This window comes from Pelophylax lessonae (assembly GCF_965119305.1).
Source record: "Pelophylax lessonae genome assembly, chromosome: 1".
Taxonomy (NCBI): domain Eukaryota; kingdom Metazoa; phylum Chordata; class Amphibia; order Anura; family Ranidae; genus Pelophylax; species Pelophylax lessonae.
Window position 1 is genome coordinate 836564100 of NC_138768.1, and position 25793 is coordinate 836589892.

General features: G+C 44.1%; 1 protein-coding gene across 1 annotated transcript; it reads right to left on the reverse strand.

The window, feature by feature from the left end:
- Positions 1-1541: 1541 nt before the first annotated feature.
- FASTKD5 (FAST kinase domains 5) lies at positions 1542-17123 on the reverse strand. Its single transcript, XM_082269512.1, has 2 exons — positions 16981-17123; positions 1542-3907 (listed from the first exon to the last, which is right to left on the reverse strand). The coding sequence occupies exons 1-2, from the start codon at positions 17084-17086 to the stop codon at positions 1557-1559; spliced, it is 2457 nt and encodes an 818-aa protein (XP_082125638.1). The 5' UTR covers positions 17087-17123; the 3' UTR covers positions 1542-1556.
- Between the last annotated feature and the right edge of the window lie 8670 nt (positions 17124-25793).

A 25793-nucleotide genomic window follows, 5' to 3' on the forward strand; every position in this document is an offset into this window, starting at 1 on the left:
TTCCACAGCGTTTCCATCTCTCTTGTGGGCAGCTGAAGCCGGCGCGGTCCTCTTCAGTGTCTTCTTCTCCCAGAATGCGCCGCACCGGCCCCTCTCGTCACTTCCGGTGCGGCGCCGCATTCCTAAACAGCTTCTGGGCATGCCCAGAAGCTGTTTAGCAGGGGAATGCGGCGTCGCCCGGCCGGTGCCGTCGCATTGATTCCTGGGAGCGATGACGTTCAGCTCCCAGGAATCATCGCGAGGCAGGAAGTGACGGGGTGAGCCTCGGCGCTGGAGGAGGAAGTACCCTGAGGTGAGTATTTACGATCTTCGATTACAAGGTGAGTGTACAAAAAAAAAAAAAAAAAAAAATAACTGTCCAATTCCTTTTCAGGTTATGTGTAGCTAGCGGAGGGGCACAAAAAAAAAAAAAATACAGATTTTGTGCCCGGAACTCCGCTTTAACACAACGCAGACAACAAGAGATTGTGGCCATGTGAGAAGCAGCTGTGTCCATGCAGCTGCTGCATCTCAATTGCTAGCTATGGGACTGTGTGCATAAGACAGCAATGGAACTGCCTGCACTGGGAGGCACAGAACACTTGTGAATCCCTGTGCAGGCATTACACAGGGCACAGATGCATGCGCCCAATGTGAAAGAGGCCTAAATCTACTTGTCCAACTACAACATCAAGGCCAAATTATTTCCCAACTCCTAGAATTGGAGCTCTACTTCTGCAGTGATATAACTGGCTCATATTTTCTTGGGTAAGGGAGAGGAATGTCAATGGAGAGATACTTAAAGTGGTTGTTAAGTCAGTGTTTCCAATTACTGAAAGCCCTTCTGTTATAATAAGATATACAACGCAGTGTTTTTTTTTTTTTTTCTTTTTTATTTGAATTTGAAATACTTTAGGCCACACTGCCGATGTTCGGTCACGTGACCACCCACCCCTCTCCTTCCCCAACCCAAGGACTACAGTGGGGGGGCTGAGATCTCCCTCTGACGTTAGCCGGGTGGGTCAGGTGACTGCACATTGGCGATGTGGATTAAGGAATTTAGGAAAATAATAAAAAAAAAAAAAAAACATTGTAGTACAGGCTGCCAATAATTGAGTACACTAACTTTACTGCCATACAGAATAGCGGCAGAAGGGGAGGGTCGTCTCACACACAGGAGCTAAAAGGCAGGGAGTAAGAGGGAAAGACTGTGGATGACGGAGGCACGTAAACTGACCATGGTATCATGGCTCAGCAGCCATAATTACTGCATTTAGCGCACACAGGGGGACACAGTAACAGGCAGGATCAACCAGGTTTTTTACCGCATACAAGGGGAAAAGACACCACACAAGCTCTATGTGGTTTAACCTTTTTTAAAAAGGTACAATATATATATATATTTTTTTTTTTAATGGTTACATCCTCCGACATAAAATTCCTGCTTCTGCATGTAAAGCAAAACATGGTGTGGGAAAAAAAAACAATCAAAGCTTCATATTTTTAGCAATTCTATACATATGATCACAGTACCACAATATAAACCATTTTATTAAACACGTTTTCCATCATTTAACCTAAACAGAGCTGAACACTTTATGGTGCAAGTAGGACAGTTTTTCTGATCGTGTACATTTAACAAGAGGAAACCATTCCCAAAAGGGCACTTCGACCACTACGTATCCCAGCTTACGCAGCTGACGTCTTTTCAAAGCATGGAGCCCCAAAAGTTGTTTGGAAGCGTAGAGGTACTGATTGCGGTTGGTAACCTGGATAGCCAACTTAATGACATCAGATTGGCTAGTCAGATTTTCCTCCTTCTCCTCTGGACAGGTCGTCATCGACAAGTCCTCAACAATGATGGGATTCTCAAGATTCTTAACATCGCTATTCTTTTGGCTGGTAGGTGTTAACTTAGATGTATTTGTCAATTTACTTATGAGGTCATCAGTGATTTTAACATGACGGTATTTTATTAAAGGTCGGTCAAGCTCCTCAATAACAGAATTAATAGTAACAGGCTTCCTATTTACATCCAAGTGGACTTCAAAATCTTTTGACCTGGTATGAGGCAAGATCATATGTTCCTTTACATACTGCGGTCCACCCAAAACTTGCTGCAACAAAATTCCAGCTTCAATCACTTCTTCTCTCGTGTGAATGTCCCGGGTTGAAAGTTCCACAAGCATGTCTGTTACTTCTTTGCGGAACTCTGGAGAGATAGTATTACCAGTGTATTGAGGGCATTCTATTTCCACAGTACCAGCAATAGTAAAAAGGTCCTTTTTAAGTTCGAACATACTTATTTTAGTTGAATTCATGACAAACTTCTTACTCAGTGCGATATTAATCAAATCAAGTGGAAATTGTTGACAGAAAGCAAGCCCCATCAAGCAAGTAAGGAAGTGCTCAGGAAATCTCTCAAATTCCTCCAGATTTTTACGGATTTGGTTGATAAAAACAGAGTAGAAGATATCAGAATTTGGTGGTTCATATTTGAGGACACCAAAAGACCACAAAAACTTAGCAAGGTCTTTGCTTCTGCAGTAGGAAACCCTATCGGGGATAGCTAAGGCTACAGCATCCATGAGGTCCTCATCAAGAATGTGCATTGAAGCAAAGGTCAAGACATAGTGCATGATGCCCTGCGTTGGCATTTCAGGTACGCGTTTAGAAGCATCTTTTCCAACTTGTCTGAAAAACTGCATGTGGCCTACTCGTGTAAAACGGAACATTTTAAGCACACTCACTAAGGCGTAATTGCTCATTTGCTCTATATTTTCTACTACAATATTGCCACATTGTTCCATGAGGTGTTCTGATAGTCCACTGCCAGTTTTAAAAAAGCCAAGACAGACCGTACCAATTTCTTCAAGGTTAAGGGATGTTAGATATTTCAGAACCATTGCCTCAATTTTCTCTAGTAATTCCTGTGGTGCATGCCTTCCCTCACCGACAACATATATCAATTGCATTAGTTGGGGCAAGTTTAAGTCCAAACAACGTAGCTGCATACAACTGTACATGATGTCCAAGAACTTTGGTACATTAAGACTCATATACCTAAAACTATCTGCCACAAGCAACAACTCATTGGTAGAGAAATTCCAAACCCTAAGACAAAACTCTTGCTCATATTTTTTAAGTATGGGGTGGCTTGTGGAAATTTCAAGACGTACAAAAGCACCAAGAATCTTGATGATCTCTGAGTTTGTGTACAAACGAAGGTTTGAAGTGCTGCAGCTGCAGAGCATTTGAAATTTTGCATTGGATTTGATAGACACCAGTTTTTCTTTAGGTAAATAACTAAGTTTTTCTAAGAATTCTGAAACGTCACTGGGTGTGAGGCTACCAGTAACTCTTTGCAGAATGCTCTCACCTTCCTCAATAGAGGTTTCCATAAGACACTCTGAGTTGTAGCACATTGATTTGTATTCTGGTCTATGCTGCTGAAAAGCCCTGGGATCTTGCTTAGTACTGTACGTTTCTATATCCTTATACAAATTGTTCCTAAGAGCTTTGGAAGTTTTTCTATATCTAGGTGGCTCTCGGTAATCTAGGTTCAAGCCTATCTTTTTGTCTTTAAATAAAAATTGCGGGCTAGTTGCATACGTCTTTGTTGGTGATACAGAAACAAGTACCGGGTAATCATCGAAGGAATGAACTTCATTTTCTTCCGTTTTTTTAGGATTATCAGTTACTTGACCGGCATATGTAGTAGCTTCATTAGCATCTGGAGACTCCTGATGATTCCACCCATTTCGGTTAGCGTCGCTGGTCGAATTAAAAAGGTAACTTCTTCCAAGTTGAAAAGGAGATTTAATCCACGCCCATTTAGAAGTTGAGATGGCAGCCGCCTGGAAAACCGATCTTTGCAATCTTCGGTAGAGGACAACAGCCATGAATCCCACGGGATAACCTTCGATTACTGAAAAAGGGCAGATGAAGAATGCAGATGAGTGTCCGCCATGAATAAAAATTAATGTAGTCTTTATCGTACAAAAAATACAATCTGAAAGGTCTTGCTTGTCAGAGGTATAATCCACAAGCTCTATGGTAAGAAGTAGTCAGAAAATGGTATGGTTTGGATTTAAAAGCATTTCAGAGCCTTGAACTGGTCGTAGGACAAATATGGAAGATGCTGAACAGATGCATCCATTGAAAGTCTTCAACAAAGCTCAGTTTGGTTTTACCATAATTTTTATGTTATCTTGTTCCAAAACAAATAGAAAAAAATGAGTGGCCGGCCGCTGTAGGCAAAGCGACATACCTGTACGTTGCTGCCTACTTCTGGGTTTCGGGTGCGTGCATGCACGCCCCCAGTCGGGCACCCACTGGTGATTGCCGGGACATGCTGATCGGCTGTGTGTAAATACAGCCCAAAGCTTGTGTTGGTAAACAACACAGAGCTCTGTACAGAGGGAGCTATCTACCAGCAAAGCAGGGATAAAAAACAGAGCTCTGTTAGTAAAAGCAGCACAGTATACTCCTTAAATTGCCCTAGATGTTAATCCCTTCCCAGCCAGTGTCAATAGTATAATGACAGTGTATGGTATTATCACGGATCATTGTATTAGGGTCACTGATGATGTCATTGGCAGTTAGTCCATTCACTCGAGTGTCAGTTAGGTGCCCTTCTCACCAGTGGGCCGATCGGGTCCGCCTGTCCGTTTTTCAGATAGACCTGATCAGACCAGCGCCAGATGTCATTGTGTCCGCTGTTACCCGCCGTCACCTAATTTGCTAAAAACAGACGGATGGGGATACGCTTGCCATCTGTCCGGCGGATCGGATGACTGTCGGATGGAAATGGACATGGAGTCCATTTCCCTTCGACCGCCCCATAGAGGGCAGGGCTGTGTCCGCTCTGCTTAGCAGAGCAGACACGGACCTGTCATCCGCCTGCTCAAGGTAGAGATCCCCCCCGCTGAGCAGGCGGATCTGCTTGGATGGATTCCGCCCTGTGTGATAGAGGCCTTAGTGTCAGATTGCTGCTTGCACCAGCGTAGTCCCATGTTAAGTCATTGATCGCCACCATAAAGTAGAAGAAAAAAAATAAAAAAATCCAACATATATTTTTATAAGGGATGTTGAAAATAATTGTAGAATCGATGCATCTCACTGCAGCCTTGAACGATTCAGCATCAATGCTAAGAACAACCGCATCGATTACATCATCCCAGCTCCCCCTGCCTCTCCCGGGACAGCCCTACCAGTGCACTCTAAAGTTAAAACAAATCACTGTCAGTCCCTGTTTCACGGATTCCTTCCTACAGTGTGTAAGCGTAAGTGTAAACCGATGCCTCTACCTTATTATCTTCGATCTTACATTGCCGGAAGGAGAACAGCCAGACAGAGGGCACGTAACACACACACATACACGTAAGTGTGTGTGCCTATGTCCCCATCAGAAAGGAGATCAACTCCAGCCCTGGGGTTAACCCTCCTCTCTCTCCTTTCTGATGGCAACTGCTACAGGTCTGTGGAATACCTTCCTTATCCATTTTCTTTGCGACTAGTGTGATTACTCTGCTATGGGTGTTGGCACCGTCGATGCTCTCCCTGTTCTGCTCTCAAATTGTTTTTAATTTATCACTTATCTGTTTATTTTCACCTTCAGTACATTTATTTGGTGACTTTACACTGAGTTAATGTCTTTTGTTATACCTGTCTCTTAATCTACATTCCTGGTGCAGCACCCCCTTGTATTTTTTCCCCATACACATTATATGTCCACCATGCTCCCCAGTCCAACTCTGCCTTAACATGGACGGCCATAGATAACACGATATGTCATGCAGTTTTGTCTTTGCTGCCTTATTTTTGGTCTCTTTTTAATGCCCCTTTATAGGCAAGTTTGTTGTTTTTTGTTCTCCCAAAGCTGGACATTTTCCCATGATTGTTTTTAGCAGGAACTTTGCACTTGTTGATGTCATCCCATGTGGGTGATAATGATAGGAGGGGTTTTAGGGTATATATGTTGTGTTGCTTCACTTGTTTGTTATCCTGAGGAAGACGAGCTTGTGCCTCGTCAAAACCGCTATATATATATATATATATATATATATATATATATATACACATATATACATATATACACACACACACACACCATAGCTTGTAGGTGCTATAACTCTCACGCAAACCAATCTATATATACTTAGAGATTGTTTTTTGTTTTTTTGTTTTTTATATCAAAAACATGCAGCAGAATATGGTTTGGCCAAAATGTATGAAGAAATTATATATTATATATATAAAAAAATTTTATTATTGAATACGTTTTATATCAAAAAGTAAAAAAATGTTTGTTTTTCCAAATTTTTGGTAATTTTTCATTTACATAACAAAAAAACCCCCTGAAAATAGCGCAGTACCAAATAGCAACAAAATGGCCTGGTCATGAAGGGGGTAAAATCTTTGGGAGCTGAAGTGGTTAATGTTAAAACAGAACTAAAGTCTTCTGAGTGGTGCGTGGGCTCTTGCTATAACATGCACAGCATAATCGTGCATTGTAACACACTTCCCTCTGAAAGCACTTCATCTCAAGCGATTCAACACCCACAGTCTCCATTGTCACTGTTGACATCTTGGCCCAGTGTTTGTCATCCTTAGCTATCCTGACTGGCGTGGATAACAGATTCCCATACATGCATATGGGGAGTTACTTTATCCTTGGACCCAAGGCAGACTGAGATTGTACATTGACCTGTGCTTGTGTGGCTCACTTTAACCTCCTGCCATTCGCGCTACAGCCTATATACGGCTGCAGCGCGGACTCAAATTTTCGGGAGGCCGTTTTTAAACGGCCTCCCAGTGACACGCCCCCCGTGCGCTCCCACGAGCGCGCATTGGGGGGAATCTGTGTCGGCCGTGTCCCTTGGACACAGCCGATCACAGCGGCCATTCACCACGTGATCAAGCCGTCCAATGAGAGATGATCTCATATGTAAACATATGAGATCATCTCTCATCGCTGGCGCTCCTTCCTCACACAGAGCCTGCGTGTGAGGAAGGAGGGAGAGCTGCACAGCGCCGGGGACCGATCACCAGTGCCCTGATTACTAGAGGTACACCAAACACACCTTCAATGCCCACAGTGCCCACCATCAGTGCACACAATCAGTGCCCATAGTGCTGCCAGTCAGTGCCCATCAGTGCCTGCTCATCTAGGCACTGATGAGCACTGACTGGCAGCACTATGGGCACTGAGTGTGGGCACTGATGGTGCTGCCCATCAGTGCTCATCAGTGCTGCCCATCAGTGCTCATCAGTGCCACCCGCCAGTGCCCATCAGTGCCACCCGCCAGTGCCCATCAGTGCCACCCGCCAGTGCCCATCAGTGCCACCCGCCAGTGCCCATCAGTGCCACCCGCCAGTGCCCATCAGTGCCACCCGCCAGTGCCACCCCTCAGTGCTCATCAGTGCCGCCTATCAGTGCTCATCAGGGCGGCATATTAGTACCTCCTCATCAGTGCCACCTCAGCAGTGCCCATAAGTGCCACCTCAGCAGTGCCCATAAGTGCAGCCTATCAGTGCCCATCAGTGCAGCCTATCAGTGCCCATCAGTGCAGCCTCATCAGCGCACATCAGTGCAGCCTCATCAGCGCACATCAGTGAAGGAGAAAAAATTTTCAAAATTTACTCGCAAAAAAATAAGAAAAACTTTTTTTTTTTTTCAAAATTTTTCGGTCTTTTTTCTTTTTTTTTGTAAAAAATAAAAAACCCAGAGATGATTAAATGCCACCAAAAGAAAGCTCTATTTGTGTGAAAAAAATGATAAAAATTTTATATGGGTACAGTGTAGCATGACCGCGCAATTGTCATTCAAAGTGTGAGAGCGCTGAAAGCTAAAAATTGGTCTGGATGGGAAGGGTGTTTAAGTGCACAGAAGGCAAGTAGTTAAAAGCCGAAGAAAAATGGTGTCAGGAAGAAAATTAGCATTTATTACATGAGAGCAACACGGGTTTATTTACTAAAACTGGAGAGTGCAAAATCTGATGCAGCTCTGCATAGAAAGCAATCAGCTTCAAGTTTAGCATAATTGAACATGCTGAAGTTAGAAGCTGATTGGCTACCATGCACAGCTGCACCAGATTTTGTACTCTCCAGTTTTAGTAAGTCAACCCCACAGAGTCTCTTCTGCAATAACAGCCTAGCTTCAAGTCACAGGCAATGACACACTCTGAAACAGCCATTTTCAACCAGGGTGCCTTCTGCGTTTTTCAAGTCGGTGCTATACAAATACTACATAATAATATGCAGCCCCCCATCCCCCCTCCTATACAACTTTTTTTCTTTTGCTGCCCCCCCAGTGCTGTCCATCCACCCCTCTCCAGCCCCTTAGTGCTCTTCAGCCCCCCCCTTCCAGCCCCCCCCAGTGCTCTTCAGCCCTCCGTCCTCCAGACCCTTGATGGGCACTGATGAGGCTGCACTGCTGGGCACTGAAAACATTGTTAATTATTTTTGTAACTTCTGCATTAATGCAAAAACATTTAACAGTGTAATTTTATGAGATAAGAGGGCGTGTTTAGGGGTGGGGCAGGGTAGGAGTTGGGTGGGGCAACTGGTGGCGAGTAAACCTTAAGGCCTGGCTAGTAGCTCAAGACTTTAAATTTTGAGCCCTGCTATAGATGGATATGCTTTGTTCATATTTCATGTCTGAGGTTTACAACTACTTCATATTCACATTAAAAAAATAGAAATATGCTTCCAACACACGTGCAAATGCGCTAAAAAAAAAAAAAAAAAAAAAAAAAAAAAAACTGTTTAGGTGTGAATGCAGCCTTCAGGTTATCTTTTAAAATTTTGGAACGGTCCCAAATTCTTGGATGATTGTTTATCAGACAAATCTTTTACATCACCTGTTTCTAATGGCTAAATACCGAAAATCCTGTACGCTTTAGGGCCCACAGACATACAGACCCATAAATTTATACGGATCTCAACGCAGCAGTACTGCATACTATGGCCTATTCAAACTACTCCTTGTTGGTCCACAGCAGTCAGCTGCGTAAACCAAAATTAGAATATTCTGTGTTCACAGTCCTGTATATTATGCTTTATGTATGTAAACATGTATGCCAACATTTAGGCTGGGTTCACATATAACGTGGTGGAGAACACTGCGTGTGATACCTTAACATTGACACCCACTGCGGTTTGCATAATTGGCGTGCAATTTCAATGCGGTGCGGGAAACACACAGGATTCACTGTTTCCCAAACCTCATACATGTGAACTGAACCTCACAAGAACATGGACCCTCTGGGCAGCCGCCACTATTTAGGACTGACACGTGAATATCAAAATCCGTACCCAATAGTGCTGCCATTGCCAATTACACACCATTGAGGTTCACATGAACAAGTCATTCATATAGTGGTAGTGCATTCGCAGAATGAGCTCAGCCATCAGACATTTAGGGTTCACACATTCTGTGCTCATGCAAACATTACATGGACAATACTTGGTATGTAGGATCTTGTTGGCAATATACCCGTGTAATATAGGTCCAGCCAAAACACTCTTTTTTCCCTTAGTAGTAGAGCACAGAAGGGTAAGAAAGGCTTGTCAGATTTTTACTGACATCTGGGGCTCATTTCGAGAGAATAAAGTGGAGTTCCACCCACATCTTCTTGCACCAGGTCACCTGAAAAACAAATGGATGATAGCAATTTTATTTTTTTAAACTTACCTTGTTTTAGAAGAAAATATACTTACCTTACTTCCTCCCTCTGTGGTCACGGCCCGTTGTGACTTCTTGGCTTTGCAATGATTCCTGCGAGCTGAATGTCATCGCTCCCAGGAATCAATGCGCCTGCACCGGCCCCGACGTCAGTTCCGGTGCAGGCGCCGTCATACCTTGCTAAACAGCTGGGCATGCCCAGAAGCTGTGCAGGGATGACGCTGCAGCCCCGGAATTGACGGCGGGGCCGGTGCAGTGCATCGTGGGACAGAAGAGGACACAGAAGTGGATCGCGCTGGCTTCAGCTGCCCACACCTGAGATGGCAGCGCTGGACAAGACATTTTCAAGGTAAGTATTTCTTCTTGCAGGCAAGTGCAACCTGGGACAGTTCAGAGGCTATCCATTGTGGAATGTACTAGCCCTGACTGTCCCGGGGGTATTTTTATGTATTTTTTTTGTTTTAGGTGGAACTCCGCTTTAAGCTTCACTTTCTCTCCTGCTGACCTGGTCAGGATACAGTAAAACCTTGGTTTACCAGTAACGTGGTTTACAAGCGTTTCGAAAGACAAGCAAATTTTTTTTTTTTTAAATGTTGCCTTGGTTTACAAGCAATATCCAAGCAGTAGTTTTAACCACTTGCGCCCCGCCCACCATACATTTACTGCAGCACTCTGCCACTGCTGGGCAAAGCAACGTAGCCCTATGTCGCTCGCTCAGGAGACTGTAAAGGGCGAGGGCACGCCCGCCCCCGCTCGTTACCTGGAGAGCCAGCGCGTGTGACCGGTGACTGATGGACACCGTTCACTCGCCATTTCCCGCAGTAGTGAGAGAAGGACAGACGGCTGGTGTAAACACAGCCGTCTGTCATTCTCCCTGAAGTAATCACAGAGGCTATGTGATCCTGCTATGTAGGATTGCATGTCTCTGTGATTACTTCACAAGCCACGCCCCTCTACAGTTAGAATCACGCCCCTAGGGTCACACTTAACCCCTTGATCACCAGTAATGTTAACCCCTTCCCTGCCAGTGTCATTATTACAGTAACAGTGCATATGTATAGCACTGATTACTGTAGTAATGTCACTGGTACCCCCAAAAGTGTCTAAAATGTCAGTTAGGGGTCCGATCTGTCCACCGCAATGTCGCAGTCCTGCAAAAAAAAAAAAATTGCATAGGTGATCAAATACCACTAAAAGAAAGTTCTATTTGTGGGGAAAAAAAAAGGACGTCAATTTCGTTTGGGTACAGCGTCGCACGACCGCGCAATTGTCCGTTTAAGTCACGCAGTGCCGTATTCGCAAAACAGGGCCTGGTCTTTGAGCAGCATAATCCTCTGGTCTGAAAGTGGTTAATGTAAAAAAAAAAAAAAAAAAAGAAGAAGAATGACACTCACAATGTTCAAGTGTTTCTTAACCTACACTGCTATATTACTATAATCCTCTTTGTTTTCCAATGCTAGGTGACCCAGTCACTGTTACGCAAAAAAAAAAAAACAAATGCTGGCTGAAAGATTGTATTAATATGCCTTATGATATTTCAGATATATATTTCAGTTTATGCTCATTCTACGATAGACTGTGGCCCCCTTGCATTTACATAGTAACGAGCTAAGACGGACAATCATTCATCCACCTTGGACAGCAGACAGCTATGTTTTGCATTTAGACGACATGTAAACACCTGTTCATTCATTCATTGGGACACTTGACAAAGTTAAGTCTGCGCATGGAAATTACTGAGACCACCTAAACACATTTGACAATTGCTTGCATTAACACATGACAGCTGAGTAGAGGAGGAACAGCCCTTGTCCACAAACACCATCTCAGACACAAAACACCTCATATTGACACAAATGCATGGCGAAAGCAAAGGCCCTTTTATGTACTATTCTGTCTGATATGTGCTATTGACTGATGAATTGTAAACCGGTTTGGGCAGTCTTTCTCAAAACATGCCTTAAATATGAGCTTCACGTGCAATAAAATTAGTTGTGACTGCACAAAGTTTGAGTGCTGTGTGTCGTCATAACTCCCAGCTGGATGGAGGGGAAATTCATTATCTATTGGGGGGTTAGCAACTGAAGGGCTGTAATATCATCGTGATTGCCTCCTGACGAGAATTGAGCTAACACTGGCTTTACCCGATTTCAGAGCGCCACTCGGCCGTCATGTGACCCGCTCCCTCTCTCTGCCTGACAGCTGCAGCAGGCGGAGCCAAGATTCCCCCCCCCCCCCCCCCCGACGTCAGTCAGGAGGGGAGGAGGAGAGAGCCGGCCGGTCACGTGACAGCTGAGCAGCGCTCTGAAATCAGGTAAAGCCAGCATTTTTTTTTATAAAACACAGTGACAGGAGCAGATAGCATTGGAAAAACAAAGAGACTTATATAAGATATTAAAGGTTTTTCAGCATTAGAAGGGGACGGCGTCGGCACCCGACATGGACCAAATTACATAGTACACTTCATACTGTATTTTGCATTGCCGAATAAATGGTTCTGGAACGAATCATTTGAGTTTCCAATATTTCTTATTATAAGAGTGCTTTGGATTACAAGCATGCTTCCGGAACTAATTATGGTTGCAAACCAAGGTTTTACTGTATTTCGGTGTTGCTGTAGCAGATTTCCCCACACTTCCTGTATGGCGAAAAAGTTGTCATGACCTGAAACAAGGCTAAATCTTTCAGCCCAACAGGGGTTCTAATCCATCCCAACTCTCTCCATAGCAAGTTAAAAAAAAAAAAAAAAAAAAAAAAAAGGTTGTTTTGGCTTGACAAACACTTTAAACACTTTTAGAAACAGCGGTATGGTAAATACCATCTCCCAAAATAAGATCATTTACAAGGCGCTTAAAATAGATTAGGTAAGACAATCCACAACAGAGGTGAATATCTGTAATGCAAAAATAGCAGGAAAAGGGGAAGAGACGGTATCAAGAGATACAACAAATAGTTTGTCTTATATACACAGAGGAGGAGTACAGAGGTATTTACAGTGCCTCCCGAAAGTATTCACAACGCTTTACTTTTTCCACATTTTGTTATGTTACAGTGTTATTCCAAAATAGATTAAATTCATTATTTTCTTTAAATAATACAAACAATCCCCATTATGACAACGTTAAAGAAGTTTGAATTCTTTGCAAATTTAGTAAAAATAAAAAAAATCACCCGTGAGGTGAAAAAGATGTCCGTTTGTATACAAAATGTCTGCTAAAGGTATTAATCTCAATGTCTCTTGATTTCCTTACATGTATCATGAGCTTTCAAAAGCTAAAAATATATATTAGCTGAGATATTTCCGCACTTCCAAAATTCCCTATCTCTCATGAAGAGGAACTCCGTCTGCACATCTTGACCACAGAACAATTTAGGGCTCTTCCACACGGTCTGCCTCCGTAGGCGGATCCGTGCTGCTCAGCGGGGATCGATCCGCGATCCCCGCTGAGCCAGCGGATGACAGCTCCGTCTCCGCTTGCAGTGCGGAGAGGGAGGTGTCACAGCTCCCGCTGCTCTCTATGGGGAATCGGATGAGAGCGGACCGCCTGTCCGCTCTCATCCGATCCCCAGGACGGAAAAGCAAACCTATACCGTACCATACCAAACCGTTCCGACACCGTACCATGCGGTACCAGCAGTGGAAAAGCAAACCGGGCCAAGCAGGGCCGAGTAGAGCCGAGCCGGTACTAGCCGGTACTTGCAGTGGAAAAGTGCCATTTGATTCAACTATTTTGAGACTGTCAGATCTCATAATATATAGCTATATATACACACACATTTCTGATTTGGTATCACTGACTAACAGGTATTTTGGACCTGAGGAAAATTCCACAACACACGTATATAAAAGTATTCACAGCCTTTGCTCAATGCTTTGTTGAAGCACCTTTGGCACCAATTACAGCTTCAAGTCTTGTTGAGTATGATGCTACAAGCTTGGCACACCTATTTTTGGGCAGTTTCTCCCGTTCTTCTTTGCAGGACCTCCCAAGCTCCATCAGGTTGGATGGGGAGGGTCAGTGCACAGCCATTTTCAGAGCTCTCCAGAGATGTACAAATCGGGTTCAAGTCTGAGCTCTGGCTGGGCCACTCAAGGACATTCACAGAGTTGTCCTGTAGCCACTCCATTGTTATCTTGGCTGTGTGCTTAGGGTCGTTGTGAAAAAAAAAATGTAAAAAATATTGTTATTTTTTCAAAATTGTCGCTCTTTTTTTGTTTATAGCGCAAAAAGTAAAAATCGCACAGGGGATCAAATACCACCAGAAGAAAGCTCTGTTTCTGGGCAAAAAAAAAAAACTTTTTTTTTTGTGTACAGCATCGCATGACCGCGCAATTGTCAGTTAAAGCAACGCAGTGCCAAATCGCAAAAAATGGCCTCGTCATTAAGGGGGTAAAACCTTCCTGAGCTGAAGTGGTTAAGTTCCGATGCAGTGATATATTGGCTGCTGAACATTATCAGCTGAAAACAGGGTTATCTGCGTTTTACCGAAATGTGTGATTTTGCTGTGATTTTCATAGGTCATATGACTCAAACTGCATCAAAAACTCAACACAGATGCATTTTTGCATCAATTTCAATGCATTTCAAGGGGGAGGGGCTTTACATCACAACAGACCAGTGTGAAGACATACATAGAACTTAAAGGGATGCACTTTTCCACAAAAAATATAATATAATATATATATATATATATATACACACACACACACACACACACACACACACACACACAGTCCATTTTGTTTTTTGGCCAAATGCATCCTAAATTTTTTGTTTTGGTCCAGAATTTATTTCGGAGCACCACTAACTTTCTTCTTTTTTTATTTTATTTAATAACATACATGTTAGACTTTGGGTACACAGGTAGTTTTGCACAGAACAGCCCTGATCCTCCTCTTCTCGGGTCCCCTGCCGTCTCTCCTTTCACCTCCCTCCTCCCGGGTGACCCCACAGCAAGCAGCTTGCTCTGTGGGCACAGAAGCAGGCGCGCTCCTGAGCCACAGCTCTGTGTGTCCATTCACACACAGAGCTGTGGCTCAGCCACGCCCCCTCCCCCTCCTGATTGGCTCACTGGCTGTGACTGACCATGGCTCCCGCTGCTGCCAAAAGCCCCAGAGAGGCAAGGCTCTCAAGGACATCGCTGGATTCTTGATCACGGTTACTGGCCGTCCCATGATAGGGAGCCTGTCCTGCCACTGTGTATATATATCTGCACCACGTGTGTGTTTAGGCCCGTCGTCTCTGCTGCCACACCATACACATTACAATCGGACCCTACAATTTCCTACTAGCAACTACATCAGCGTACGGGTCTGCCTGATTGGATACAAATTGATTGGGTGCTCTAGGTAGGTCTACATGTTACATAGTTCTGGCAGAATGAAAATGAATGATTGTAATGTGTATAATGGGCCACACACAACAGGCCCATGGTCCAAAAACATGACATTGCCCATAGCAAATGGGCCCAACGTGCAAAAATATGGCAAGGCCTATAGCAACAGGCTCAACATAAAAAAACATGGTGTTGCCCATAGCAACAGGCCCAGTGGGCAAGAATATAGTGTTGCCCATAGCCCATATGGCAAAGCCTATAGCAACAGGCTCAACATAAAAAATATGGTGTTGCCCATAGCAACAGGCCCAGTGGGCAAGAATATGGTGTTGCCCATAGCCCATATGGCAAAGCCTATAGCAACAGGCTCAACATAAAAAAATATGGTGTTGCCCATAGCAACAGGCCCAGTGGGCAAGAATATGATGTTGCCCATAGCAACAGGCCCAGTGAGAAATATGGTGTTGCCCATAGCAACAGTCCCAACATGCAAAATGATGGTGTTACCCATAGGAATAGAACCAGTGTGCAAAAACAATGGCATTGTCATAGCAACAGGCCAAGTGTGCAAAAAGATGGCATTGCCCATAGCAACAGGCCAAGTGTCTAAAAAGATGGCATTGCCCATAGCAACAGGCCAGGTGTGCAAAAAGATGGCATTGCCCGTAGCAACAGGCCAAGTGTGCAAAAAGATGGCATTGCCCGTAGCAACAGGCCAAGTGTGCAAAAAGATGGCATTGTCCGTAGCGACAGGCCCAGTGTGCAAAAAGATGGCATTACCCGTAGCGACAGGCCAAGTGTGCAAAAAAGATGGCATTACCCATAGCGACAGGCCAAGTGTGCAAAAAAAATGGCATTACCCATAGCGACAGGCCAAGTGTCTAAAAAGATGGCATTGTCATAGCAACAGGCCAGGTGTGCAAAAAGATGGCATTGCCCGTAGCAACAGGCCAAGTGTGCAAAAAGATGGCATTGCCCGTAGCAATAGGCCAAGTGTGCAAAAAGATGGCATTACCCATAGCGACAGGCCCAGTGTGCAAAAAGATGGCATTACCCATAGCGACAGGCCCAGTGTGCAAAAAGATGGCATTGTCTGTAGCGACAGGCCCAGTGTGCAAAAAGATGGCATTGTCTGTAGCGAAAGGCCCAGTGTGCAAAAAGATGGCATTGTCATAGCAACAGGCCCAGTGTGCAAAAAGATGACATTACCCACAGCAACAGGCCAAGTGTGCAAAAAGATGGCATTGCCCATAGCAACAGGCCAAGTGTGCAAAAAGATGGCATTGCCCACAGCAACAGGCCCAGTGTGCAAAAAGATGACATTACCCACAGCAACAGGCCAAGTGTGCAAAAAGATGGCATTGCCCATAGCAACAGGCCCAGTGTGCAAAAAGATGACATTACCCACAGCAACAGGCCAAGTGTGCAAAAAGATGGCATTACCCATAGCGACAGGCCCAGTGTGCAAAAAGATGGCATTGCCCATAGCAACAGGCCAAGTGTGCAAAAAGATGGCATTGCCCATAGTGACAGGCCCAGTGTGCAAAAAGATGGCATTGCCCATAGCGACAGGCCCAGTGTGCAAAAAGATGGCATTGTCATAGCAACAAGCCAAGTGTGCAAAAAGATGGCATTGTCATAGCGACAGGCCCAGTGTGCAAAAAGATGGTATTGTCATAGCAACAAGCCAAGTGTGCAAAAAGATGGCATTGTCCATAGCAACTGCCTAGCCTCCCCGGTTTATTTTTCCTATAGTAATGACAAAAACCCCCCTCTTCTCTGAGCATTTTTACCTAAAGAACCCTCTCCATTCCTGACACCCAGAAGGTAAATGAGCCCCTTTATATGTCAGGGACACCCCCTATGGAGGTCGTAGAATGAACCCAGCCAGGCTGCCCCCTTGCTATGACACCATTATATTAGTCACAGAGACCCGCACCGTGCCCTCCCCGATAACATAAGGCGCTCACACGTACCAGACACCGGGAACACACTCCGCTTCTTCCCAGTCACCGCGGCTCCATGCACTGAGGAAAGACGCAATCCTCCAGCGCACGCTGATGACGTCAGCAATCTCCCCATAAGCGCCGCAGCCGCTGCTGACCGGGGAGGGCGTGGCCGCTCCGAAGAAGGCTGCCGCTAGTAAGTGGGCGGAGCCAAGACTACAGTCGCAGGCTGAGTGTCTTTGCCAGAGAGTGGGTGGAGTCAGTAGAGAGCTGGGTTGGGTGTCACTCACCATGCATTGGATAAAACAGAGATGAGTGCACAAAGGACATTTATTTCATCAGCATGTTATAACATAAAACATATCTACACCCTAATATAACCTTGTCATATATTGTGGGATATGTTGCATGCTTATGGCCAAGGCCTGTGGAGTTCAACACAAAACAAAGGGGCGGGGATGGCGGTGACATCATTCACCTAATATTGCCACATTTGGTTAATGACATCATCCAAACGTGGCCATATTAGGTCAACGATGTCACCGCCATCCCCGCCCCTTTATTACATGGCCGCTGCTGATTGGGCTGGTGACTTGCTGTCACGTGACAACATCCAATGGTTTTCAAACCGAGCCTTAACCACTTAAGCCCCGGAAGATTTTACCCCCTTCCTGACCAGGGGGTATTTTGCGATTCGGCACTGCGTGACTTTAACGGACAATTGCGCGGTCGTGCGACGCCGTACCCATACGAAATTGACGTCCTTTTTTTCCCACAAACAGAGATTTCTTTTGGTGGTATATGATCACCTGTGCGATTTTTTGATCATGCGCTATAAACAAAAAAAGAGCGACAATTTTGCAAAAATAACAATATTTTTCACATTTTCTTATATGAAATTCCCAAAAGAAAAATGTAAAAATCAAAATTTTTTAACATTTTCGGCCAATTTGTTTTATGCTACATATGTTTGGTAAAAAAAAATCGCAAAAAGCGTATTTTGATTGGTTTGCGCAAAAGTTATCGCGTTTACTAACAAAGGGAAAGATTTTGTCATTTTTATTGTTTTTTTTTTTTTTTAACGCGTAATGGCGGCGATCTGCGATTTTTTTTGCGGGACTGCGACTTTGCGGCGGACAGATCGGACCCTTGACTGACATTTTTGACACTTTTGGGGTTACCAGTGACATTTCTACAGTAATCAGTGCTATACATATGCACTGTTACTGTAAAATGACACTGGCAGTGAAGGGGTTAACTTTTTTTGAGAGGGAGGGGCTGTGAGTGTCCCTAGGGGCGTGCTTCTAACTGTGATTGGCTGTGGCTTGAGGTGTAGGAACAGTGATCAACGGTCCTACATAGTAGAACCGTATGATCACTATTCCTACACAGGGGAGAATGACAGGCGGCTTGTTTACATCAGCCGCCTGCCTTTCTCCCGCTGCACTGACGATCGGCGAGTGACCGGCGGACATCGGGTCCGCCGGTCACTCGCGTGGGGGGGTCCGTGACCGCGTGGGAGCGGGAGCGCGCCTCCAGCGGCGTGCGCTCGCTCCCCAGAGCCTCACAGGCTAGTGACGTACCCATACATCACTTTGCCTGTGAGGGGCTGACTGCCGCAGTATATGTACTTGCGGCGGTCGGCAAGTGGTTAAAGCAGAGCTTTACCCAAAAGGGGAATTTGTGCTTTAAGGCCTCCTCCCCAGCTCCTGTTAGTGAAATGGAGCTTTGGGGAGGAGGGGGGGGGGGGCGGATACCCAATTTTGAAAGGTACCCGCTCCCACTTCCTTTTGCAATCAGAAGCAGAATTTCTCCTTCCCGAAGTCTTCTGGGACACATGACAGGTCCCAGAAGACTTCAGGACCAATCACAGCGTGCAGCGCCACTAACACATGCGCAGCGCCCACCTGGCTGTGAAACCGCAAGCTGTGACAGCAGAGTGCCCATAGTGAAGATGCCATTACCGCAGAGGGAGGACACAGAGAGAAGACGACTGGGGTGAGTGCATGCTGGATCACGGGACAGGTGAGTGGCTGTTTATTAAAGCGGAGTTCCATCCAAAAGTGGAAGCTCCGCTTATCTGTCTCCTCCCCCCTCCGGTGCCTCATTTGGCATGTACCCGTCCCCACCTCCGTCGGACCACACCACGGCGAAGTCCATCAGAAGTTCAGCCCCCCTTCTTCCCCGCCGCCGGGCCATTCGGAAAGTGCAGAGCGCTTCACTTATGCACAGTCAGACTTGTATAAAGTATTCAAAATTTCTACTTGAGTAAAAGTACAAGTGCTCGATCAAAAAGTGACTTGAGTAGAAGTGGAAGTGCTCGCAGAAAAAGTTACTTAAGTAGAAGTACTAAAGTATTCAACATTTTTTTTACTTAAGTATTGCAAGTAGTTTTTTCAAAAAATTTGCTACTTAAATACTAAAAGTAAAAAGTACCAGTAGTTTTGAAAAAAAATTTCTACTCAAGTACTGAAAGTAGAAGTACAAGTACTGTGTTATGTAGTTATTAAAGAAAAAAGTCAAAAGTTTGAACATCATATTGTTTTTTATTATTTCAAATGATTTATTCAAACGATTAACCTAAAGGACAATCACAATTCCTTAGGCTGTAACTTTTTGTAAACAAAAAACAGATAAAGTATGTCCCTCCCTTCCCCTTTTAAAGCCAGGGGTGGTCTCCATCCTGAGCTTCCTCACTCTCACAGCCAGGCAGATCACTTGAAGTTGAAGGGCCAGGGGTGGAAGGTGGTGTTTTTGGTTCGTCCATCTTTTCAGCTGATCAAAAGGCAGAACAGGAGCATGCGCAGTCTTCTTAATCGCGGTTTGATTTGATTTGCTCAATTGATGATGATGTGCCAGGCCAGCTTCATCAAACCTACAACGCTTAAAGTGAAAAATGCATCAAAAACTACAAACAAAGTGGCTGTGCTAAAAATGCTAATAAAGTGCCTGCAATTATATAAATATATTCTTCTTGTATTCAAAATCATCGCCCACAGTATCAAAAATAAAGTGACATGTCTGTGCTAAATGCAGTGCAAATTATTCCCACAATGTAAATTTAATTCATATAAAATATATATGACAATACCACAATAAAATAAGTTGTGATTGTGAATAAGTTAGGTGCAAGTTTAAGTGTGTAAACTAAACTTTATAATGAAAAGTCCATAACTGAATTCCAGTGTGCAATCTAAGAAGTGCTGTCACTTGCTGTCAGATGCTTCCACCTTTCTTCTGTGATCTGCTCAAGTAAAGTGGTGGACTGGATAGACTCTCTCTCTGCCTCTCACCTTAGTAGCACTGGCACTGCACTGGTTCAAAAAGCTGTCTATATTATTTTCATTATAAGAACTTGTCAGAACATGCTTCCACCACCTGTCCTTCACACTAGTAGTGCTCATTTGCTTTGCTCAAGTCAAGTGCCACTGCCAGTGGCCACTGCAGTGCAGGCACAGCCGCACAGGCAGAGGCAGGCCGCAGGAAGCACAGGCCGCACCACAACACAACACTTATGGTCCATGGACCATGGATGGTCGGATAATCATCATAGCCGTCAGTCTCACTCTTCTTGGTTCAAAAAAGCCACCCATGACCCGTGTGTATATAATATATTAATATTTTATATTGATTATTTGATTCTCAAATGGCACATTTGCCATGGCAAGGATTAGGCCCTCTCCACGGTCCACCTCACTCACCGAGAGAAGAAGATGAGATAACGAAGAAAATGCTCCCGCGTCCCGCCGCCCGTGTCACAACTCCTCTCAGTAAGTGCCCTAAGGGGTGGAGTCTGAGTGACACACAACACGTCTAGAGGCAGAGACCTCGAGCGGGAAGATGGCAGCGCGGCTCCTCCTGTGCGGTCTTAACTTGATGATCATGACAGTGATTCCGTGGGCCGCAGCGCGAGCGAGGCTGTGGGATTGATTGAATTGAGTTGTGCTGCCTACTGCTACACGCTACCTACTACTAAATTGTGAGTCGGTATATTTTATTTCATTTTTATATATAAAAGCGGTATTGTTGAGCACTACTAGCCACTAGATCTCCTGGCTGTCACTTTGTCACATGTTGGGGAATCACAGCGGCTCGGCTCCAGAAGTGGCGGGTGTCCCCGTCATCCTGCCAGGGCCGAATATTAAGTTATTAATATCTTATGAGGAGAGGACCTATGAGATTGAGAATTGAAATAATTAAATATATATATGGCTTTTTGAACCAGTGCAGTCAGTGCCAGTGCCACAGTGCCACCCAGACGCTATCCACCAGTGCCACCACCATTAAGTGTGTTGGTCGGTCACTCGAGCACTGAAGGAGGTGGAAGCATCTGACAAGTGAAGTGACACTTTAGATTTGCACACTAGAATTCATTTATGGACTTTTCGTTATAGATAGGTTTACACACTTCAACTTGTTGCACGCACCTGACCTAACTTATTTCATAACTTATTTTATTGTGATTTATTGTCATATTTTATATGAATTGAATTTACTGTTACATTGTGGGAATAATTATTTTCACTGCATTTAGGCTTTAGCACATTCATGTCACTTTATTTTTGATACTGTGTGGAGTGTGGGCAGGGCACTGGGGGCAACAATGATATTATCGATTGCACAGGCACTTTATTCGCACAGCCAAGTTGTGTTTGTTAGTAGTTTCTTGATGCACTTTAAGCGCTGTAGCACAATTTATTTGTTTGTTTCATATTTTCTTTTTATTGGAAAGATTTGGTATAGCAGCTTTTATTATACACAGCCTTTATTTTCGTATGAGCTGATTTACAAATGACATTATACACATTTTTTTGAGCTTTATGTAACCTGCCATCTACTGTTCTGGCAGTGGTAATTTTTTTAAAAGTAACGAGTAACTATGCAGCACAAAAAAAAAATACTTGAGTAGAAGTATTGAAATCATCGAAAAAATGTAGTGAAGTAAAAGTAGAAGTAGGAGAAAAAAATTCTACTCTAGGAAAGTACAGATACCGCATTTCGGTACTTAAGTACAGTACTTAAGTAGTTCTACTTCGTTACTATACATCTCTGTGCACAGTAGGGAATCGGCTGTGAAGCCGCAAGGTTTCACCGCCAGTTTCCCTTACCGGCAATGGCGGAGGCAGCACCTGAGAGCCGATGGAGATATTGGCTGGGGTGCCGACATTGCTGGATTCCAGAACAGGTAAGTGTCCTAATATTAAAAGTCAGCAGCTACAGTTTTTGTATCTGCTGACTTTTAATAAACACAAAAATGACTGGAAATCCACTTTAACCACTTTACCACCGGAGGATTTTCCTGCTTTACGTCCAGGCCATTTTTTGCAACTTGGCACTGCGAGACTTTAACTGACAATTGTGCGGTCATGCAACGCCGTACCCAAACCAAATTTACATCCTTTTTTTCCCACAAACAGAGCTTTCTTTTGGTGGTATTTGATCACTTCGGCGCTTTTCATTTTTTGTGATATTAATAAAAAAAGAGCGAAAATTTTGCGAAAAAATTGACATTTTCTACTTTGAGTTAGAAAATATCCAATATATTAAATTTTTGTCATATATTTAGGCCAAAATGTATTTAGCTACATGTCTTTGACAAAAAAATCCTCAATGAGTGTATTTTTATCCACTTTAAGACTGGAAGATTTTACCCCATTCCTGACCAGGCTATATTTTGCGATTCGGCACTGCGTTATTTTAACTGACAATTGCACGGTCGTGCGACGCTGTACCCAAATTAAATTTATGTCTTTTTTTCCCCCACAAATAGAGCTTTCTTTTGGTGGTATTTGATCACCTGTGCGATTTTTAATTTTTGAAAAAAAAGAGCGACAATTTTGAAAAAAAAAAACTATATTTTTTACATTCTGATACATAACATTCCCAAAAAAAAAAAAATTTAAAAATCAAAATTTTTTAACATTTTAGGCCAATTTGTTTTCTGCTACATATTTTTGGTAAAAAAAATCACAATGGGCGTATTTTGATTGGTTTGCGCAAAAGTTATTGCGTTTACTAACTACGGAAAAGATTTGTCATTTTTATTGTTTATTTTTTTTACTAGTAATGGCGGCGATCTGCGATTATTTTTTTTTTTTTTTGCGGGACTGTGACATTGCGGCGGACAGATTGGACCCCTAACTGACATTTTTGACACTTTTGGGGGGACCAGTGACATTACTACAGTAATCAGTGCTATAAATATGCACTGTTACTGTAATAATGACACTGGCAGGGAAGGGGTTAACTTTATTGGTGATCAAGGGGTTAAATGTGTGCCTCAAGCTTACTGACATGTGTGGGGGGAGGGGGATTGTGTGACACAGACACAGATCGCAGGTTCAGCTATGCTGAATCCTGTAATCTGTGACTGTCTGTCACATAGGAGATCCGCCCGCTTTGTTTACACAAGTGGGCGGATTTCCTCACTCGATCCCCGCCGATCGGGGAAGAGTGGCGCGATCACCACATCTCCTCCCCTGGCCCGACTCCCGCTGTGTATGAATACAGCAGGAGCGAGCCTCCGGCGGCGCGCACGCGCCGCCGAGAGGGGACGGGATCCAGCAACGTCGCTGGACGATAACGAGCCACTTTGCCGCAGTACCAGCTCAGTGAGCGGTCGGCAAGTGGTTAATAGTTCACCTTTACCAAAAAAATGCAGATAAGGGCTGTGTGTATATAAAAACAAACTGTGCTGTTCTGACTAAAGTGTTACTAAACCCACAACAGTAAAATCAGTCTGTATTGACAGTAAAGCATGCTTGTGATACTCACTGTGGAACCTAAGGGAATAACCCTCCGCATTGTGAAAAAAGGATGTTTATCTTCTCTGATCCTCCCCTTCATTTACTGTCACCAATCCATCTTCTGATAATACAGAGCTTTAGGAGTCACTCTGCACATGCTCAGTTTGATGTGTATTGCTAGAGAGTTTTTTGTTTTTCTTGGGGGGGGGGGGATGCATGTGATCAGCCCAGGGCCAATCAGCACTGTCCAGACAGAGGGTCAGGGGTCTTGCATCCTCATAGGACAATCAGAGAAGAATGAAAACTCCTCCCACAAACTTTAATCTAACATTGATAGAAGTGACAAGACTGCTATATACTGCTGATGAGAAGAAGGTATTTAACAGTTTATATTTACTAAAATATTTGAATTTCCATGTTCTGTGTACTGTGGGAGGCCAGATATAGAGAATGCAGGCTCCTGGGTTTAGTAACACTTTAAATAATACCCTTGCTATAGGTGCGGGCCATTTATGCATCTCCTGGGGCCTGACTGGAAATCTAACCTTGACGTTGCTACAGACGGTTCTAAGAGACACCTAGCTGTTACTGTTCACCTTCACCATCACAGTAGTGGGCTTTCAAATGCTGAGCTCAGAGTTACTGTATCAGGGGAGAGAAAGCACATGTGTGGGGGGTTTGAATGAGCTCGCTTCTGTAGCAAGGACATTATTCAATTTTGGTCAAAGCTCTATGTCCAAGGGTCGGCCTTTTCTTGGCCTTTTGGCTAAGATCGAGTGTAGTATCTCTTCTTATCAGTTTTTAGGAGGTACAAAGTTGTTCCCCTTTGATACCTCTTGATATAATAGGGTGGTAATAGTGAGAAGGCCTTTATTCACTCTTGGTTTGATTCTGGCCTAGCACACCAGGCTTGTCCCTGGTTTTAGGCAAGGCTCTCCCTAAGTTCTAATGCCATCTTTTTGCACACTTGACCTGTTATGGGCAATGCCATCTTTTTGCACACTGGGCCTGCTGCTATGGGTAATGCCATCTTTTTGCACACTGGTTCTATTCCAATGGGCAACACCATCTTTTTTCATGTTGGGCCTGTTGCTATGGGCAACAACATATTGCTCACTGGGCCTGTTGCTATGGAAAACTCCATGTTTTTTTGTATGTTGGGCCTGTTGCTATGGACAATGTCATATTCTTGCCCACTGGGCCTGTTGCTATGGGCAACACCATGTTTTTTGTATGTTGAGCCTGTTGCTATAGGCTTTGCCATATTTTTGCACATTGGGCCTGTTGCTATGGGCAATGTCATGTTTTGGACCGTGGGCCTGTTGTGTGTGGGCCATCATACACATTACAATCAGTTTTCATTCTGCCAGAACTATGTAACATGTAAACCTACCTAGAGCACCCAATCAATTTGTATCCAATCAGGCAGACCTGTACGCTGATGTAGTTGCTAGAAGGAAATTGTAGGGTCCGATTGTAATGTGTATGGTGTGGCAGCAGAGACGACGGGCCTTAACACACACGTGGTGCAGATATATATACACAGCGGCAGGACAGGCTCCCTATCATGGGACGGCCAGTAACAGTGATCAAGAATCCAGCGATGTCCTTGAGAGCCTTGCCTCTCTGGGGCTTTTGGCAGCAGCAGGAGCCATTGTCAGTCACAGCCAGTGAGCCAATCAGGAGTTGGAGGGGGCGTGGCTGAGCTTCAGAAGTTCAGTGCAGAAGTTCAGATGTCATGCCTGCCTCCAAAGACGCCCAAAAAATGCCCAAAAAAACGCCTGCTACAAAAACGCCCAGGTGTGTTGTTGCAGGAGTTTTTTTTTTTGGGCATTTTTTGGGGGTCTTTGGAGGCAGGCAAAACATCTGAACTTCTGTATAGGGGTATATATACACACACACTTATATGTATTTATACACATACACACATATAGGTGTGATAGGAGCGAAGCCATATGCCTGTTAATTATTTCATTAGCGCAAGCATAGGGTTCCGCTACTTTCACACCTATATATGTGTATCTGTATATATACATACATGTGTGTGTGTATATATACCCCTACACAGAAGTTCAGATGTCATGCCTGCCTCCAAAC